This window comes from Glycine soja, chromosome 4, assembly GCF_004193775.1.
Source record: "Glycine soja cultivar W05 chromosome 4, ASM419377v2, whole genome shotgun sequence".
NCBI lineage: Eukaryota > Viridiplantae > Streptophyta > Magnoliopsida > Fabales > Fabaceae > Glycine > Glycine soja.
The window spans coordinates 44,411,163-44,416,234 of NC_041005.1; the positions used below are offsets into that span (position 1 = coordinate 44,411,163).

Here is a 5,072-nt window from a genome sequence, read left to right on the forward strand (position 1 = left end):
TATAAACGCTTACATGTAATTCAGAACATTTATATTTTATACCAAAAACAATAAAATTATAAAAGGATTTAGACATTATTCCTCCAATCAATAACAATATCGGGGGTGTCCCACAGCCCGCCACAACCATATCTTATTCTGAAGACTAAGACTGCCACATAGCACAAGGTTTGTCTATATAAACACCTGAACTTCTTGAATTAGTACTCCAATTGATAAAATTTGCTTCTCTCGTCTCATTATTGCTCCAACATAGCCCAGGCTAAAATTTAAGTAGCACTAGCTAGTTAGGTTTAATTTCTGTCTTGTAATTGAGACAATTTATGAAATAACCGCACAATTGATTCGAGATGAAGAAGAGAGTAGCAAGCACCAGCACTGAGTCCTCTAAACTTGATCGCAAAACCATTGAAAAGAACCGCAGAATTCACATGAAATCCCTCTGCGATCAGCTTTCTTCTCTTATTCCTCCCAACCTCAAGCCTGCCAAATCCAAGGTACATACATAACAACAGTCAACTCTACGCCCATATGTTACCAACTGAGGGTGCGTTTGAGAACCCCTTTTGCAACAATGCAAACAGAAGTTTACTCTTTGCAAAGCACAAAAATTTGTTGCTTTTCCGTTGAACAGAAGTTTGAAGGTTTGCAATTGTAAACTAAACACACATTTCCCCTTCCTTTATCACCAACCGAATCTTATACCCTTAAACCAATCACATATTTTTTTATTGATAAATATTAATTTATTAGTTTTTATTAAAAATATTAGTTAGGAAATTGAATTGCAATCTGGCTAGCTTCTCTCTCATTTCTCTTTATTCTTTTTTAATCACTTAACATATCTTATATCTCCAAATCAAACATATATTTAATGTATGTTTAGATGTCAGTTGATAAAATTCAAAACATTTTTACTGGCAAAGCAATCAATTCTTCTTTATTTTGTCTTTGAATTGGAAAATGGACATTGAAATTCCCAAAAGCACATTCCTAACTGTTTGATGAACTTTTATCCAAACATAAATGAAAAAACTAACTAACTAATTGAATGCTTTCAGTTGATGCTAGGGCAGCGGGACCAGCTGGATCTTGCAGCAAGGTATATAAAACACATGAATGAGAGAATAGAGAAACTGAAGAGGCAAAAGGAGCAAGTGATGTCAAACAATGATGATAGAAAAATGTTCAACAATAATGTTGAGTCCAAATTGCCAATAGTTGAGCTGAGAGACTTGGGTTCCAGCATTGAAGTGATGTTGGTGAGTGGGTTGAACAAAACATTCATGTTGTACGAAGTAATTAGTGTACTCGAGGAAGAAGGTGCTGAAGTTGTCACTGCTAGCTTCTCAACTGTTGGCGACAAGATATTTTACGTTGTTCATGCCCAGGTACAAGTATACATCTTTTTCTTACATTATTAATTTTATTCAACACTTTCCTCTTCTTTGTTTTGTTTTTCATTGTCTTACAAATTTTTATTTCTTTTTCTTTTCTTATGGATAAGGGTATTTATCGGACCAATAAACCTCATATACAAATTAAATCAGTCTAATTAAATGAGTTCAGATTAGTTTGAGTTAATTATTTTAGTTTATTTCAAAATCAAAGCCAGACCAATTATATTCTAGATTCTAGTATTTAAATATTTCCTCTATGTTTCTCATTTTTCTATTTATTTTAACTTTCTTATTTAATATGATTAAGTTTATCCCATTAGTTCTTATTTGAGTGAGGCTGAAGATTGATGTTAGAATTTTACTTAATTTTAATGACCTTTTTCTTCTCTCAGGTTAAAATATCAAGAGTGGGAGTAGAGACGACGAGGGCATATAATAGACTTCAAGAGTTCATTGCCCCACCAGAAATCTGGCCGGAAGATGTGTGAAGGCTTGAGTTACCCTGTCTATCACGGGCTAGCTAGCTATATATGTATTGTGGCCTGGTCACAAATTGATAGTTTGAGAGCTATATAGTAGCCTTTTGCTTCTGTGAGAGCGTGTTATATATTAGCTATGTAAGAAAAAATAATAATAGCTTTTTCTTTAAAAAAACAGAAAAGAGAAATATATCTGTTTGTTTCTTTTAATCGAATTAACATTAAAAAATAATGCTACAGTTGGGTTTTTAGCTAATTAAGCGGTCAAGAAAAAGACATCTTCAAGTGAATAATTAGCCAATACTAATCTTTAAAGAAATCACATGGTTAATTAAAATAACTAATGCAATATTATATGCTTGAATTTACGAAAGGATAATCCTATATATATATATATATATATATATATATATATATATATATATATATATATATATATATATATATATATATATATATATTACCAAACAATATATTCGACAAAAAATTTGGTGCATTAATATAAGATTTTATTATCTTCACATGTGAAAAATAATTTATGTTGTGAGAAAATATGTTTAATTCATACCTTGTTAATTTTATTTTTTTAGAGGGAAATTCACCTTTATATACTATGTTAGTTATCTCTTTCACATCGATCCCGTAATTTCCGTCTCTTCCTTCTTTTATACAAGCCAAATACATTGTATGTTTTCGTTTCATACTGAATAGCAAAACCCTTTCTGCCAATCTGTATAATTTTTTGTTTTTAAATTCATTAGCTTATCCAATAAAAAATAAACAAATAATATTTGTATGATTTCTTACTAAATATTTCCATACCAATTAGCAATGGATTTTAGGAAAAGAACTATCTAAGGATGAGCCTAATATAAGGATTAGGCTTGTCCTTAAAATTTGTCGTAATTAAATTGTTGCAAAACAAAAGGAATCACAATTGCTAATTTGCTTTCAAATTAACGACCACAGATTACGACGCCAGTAATCGTTTTCAAGAAGAAAATATCTAACGACATGTTCACACGTGCTTAAAGAAAATGTTCTTGCTAAAAATGGAAATTAGAACACTATGATTTGTGTCCATTTCCTGAAAACCATCACCATTTGCGTACATTTGAATTTGTTGCGCCGGCGGAGATTTACAGCACAAGTGTGTGAGCTGAACCTACAAAAAAGCGACTTAATTCCATGTATATATGTGTGAACAAGGGCATGCATGCATGTAAGACAAAAGCCGGCACATAAAAGAAGAAGGTTCATAATAGGAAAGCTAAATTTAATGGCTTGAATTTACTAAGACCAAGTTCATGTATGTGTGTGTAAGCTAGATAAGGGGCCATGAACATGAAAAATTGAGGTCCAAAATGGCGTCTTCAAGTCACGCTGTCATCGTAAGAAGCTATCGCTATCGCATTGCGTGTATATAGGTTTGGAAGATTTTTCGGACAAACTAGCTCACACCACGCATGGAAAGTTTACAGTACACCTATAAGTCATTATCAACAAATATTTGATTTTGACTTGATTTTACGTTTAATCTCTGTAATTTATATTGCATGTGATTTTGTTTTCTCAAGTTATTCTTAACTTTTTTTTTAATCAGCAAAATAAGTTGTTCTTAACTAAAAGTTTTTTTTTCTATTTTTAAATTAAATGAACTAGGGCACATTAATTTTCCTTCATTAAAATTCTCAATTTATTTTTTATCCAAATATTTTAGGATTTATGATAAAATTAAGATATGGGATCATTTTTAAAAAATAGAAATAAGAAATTGAGTGGAAACTTGAAAAAATAATTATTAAAAAGGATTTTATAAGAAACAAGATCAGGGTTTGAAGAGAAAAAATTGTATTTTTTATTTTAAATGAAATTTGATGTTTTGATCGATAAATTTTTATCATATCAATTTAATTTATTCAATTATAAAGATTTTTAGCATGAAATGAACATTTAAGGGCTTTTAAGCAAAACAAAATCAATAGAGAAAATTTACAAAATTCTGAAAAAAAATTAATTTATATGTTGGGAGGAAAAAATTGCACAGTCTAAATTAGGGAGACAAAAATATAATTACCTTATAACTTTTTTTCATATAAAGCCATGTATAATGTTTTAAATTGTGGTAGGAGAGACTTCGAAAATCTTGATACCGTGTTCATATTTTATTTAAAGGAAAATGTTGAATATTATTGATGAGAAACAAAGGAGATACATCAAAAAGATATTGTGTTGATATTTAAATCAAGGTCTTCGGGTGATCAAAAAAATCATAAGGTCTTCGGTCTTCACTACAAAAAAAAGAGAAAGTATATAATTGCAAACACTTAGCATCTATCAATTTGATGCTAAGCAAACATTAAATTGATATATTTTTTCCAACATGTATCGATCATTAATAATTTTCTTAAAAAATATTTTCTAATAAGTGTTGGTTAGGTCAAAGTTAATTATTCATTTGAGCACACAATCTAAAATCAACTCTTTTCTTTTTGTAACTCAACCTTATTTTTTCAAAATCCCAACCCTCACTCATTCTTGTCTTCATGATCCTCTTACCCCAACCCTAACCCTTAGAATCTCAATCTCCCAAACGCACAAAGGATGGCGTTCATGTTAGGAGGAAGTCCTTGACAAACTCAATGGCGGTTGGTGAATCGATCTAGTTTGACCTTGACGTTGGTGGATGCGGCAAGGAGGATGGTGGCTTCAAGGGCGGAACTACAAACATCTCAAAAGGGGCATCCGTCCCTCCTAAAAAATCACAATTCATTAGTAACTGCACCTAAAATAGAAAATTTTGTCCCCCTCAGCTTTTAACATGTTAAGTTTAATATTACAACTTTCTTCTTCATGTCTTCTTTACATAATCATGTGTTAATTTTTTCGTCTCCCTTAACTTTTTTCTCTAGTTCCGCCCCTGGGTGGCTTGGATGCTTTGATGGTTGATAGAGTTAATTGGTTGGTGTTGGAGCCAATGTAGGGAGTAGTTTTTGAAGAAAAAAAGATTTTTTGGAATTTTAGTTTAGGAGATGCGTTTTGCATAGAATTTATCATAGGGATTTCGTGACAAAGAGGTTAGACAAAAATAGAGATGAGCATAATGTGGTGAAGCTTTAGTAGAGATGTGAGTCTCTAATTGATGGCAAGGTTTACGAGATTGCAAGTTTATGGTGCTGCTTCTGCGAATGAC

General features: G+C 31.2%; 1 protein-coding gene across 1 annotated transcript; it reads left to right on the plus strand.

The window, feature by feature from the left end:
- Positions 1 to 200: 200 nt before the first annotated feature.
- On the plus strand, positions 201 to 2,069 carry LOC114409823 (transcription factor bHLH162-like). Its single transcript, XM_028373446.1, has 3 exons — positions 201 to 497; positions 1,062 to 1,391; positions 1,793 to 2,069. The coding sequence occupies exons 1-3, from the start codon at positions 351 to 353 to the stop codon at positions 1,886 to 1,888; spliced, it is 573 nt and encodes a 190-aa protein (XP_028229247.1). The 5' UTR covers positions 201 to 350; the 3' UTR covers positions 1,889 to 2,069.
- Positions 2,070 to 5,072: the final 3,003 nt, after the last annotated feature.

Excerpts from the sequence above, each read along its gene's own strand:
- LOC114409823 (XM_028373446.1), top strand. The coding sequence starts at position 351 with ATGAAGAAGAGAGTAGCAAGCACCAGCACTGAGTCCTCTAAACTTGAT. Across the intron at positions 498-1,061 it reads TCAAGCCTGCCAAATCCAAG|TTGATGCTAGGGCAGCGGGA; the intron begins GTACATACATAA and ends GAATGCTTTCAG. Across the intron at positions 1,392-1,792 it reads TTTACGTTGTTCATGCCCAG|GTTAAAATATCAAGAGTGGG; the intron begins GTACAAGTATAC and ends TTCTTCTCTCAG.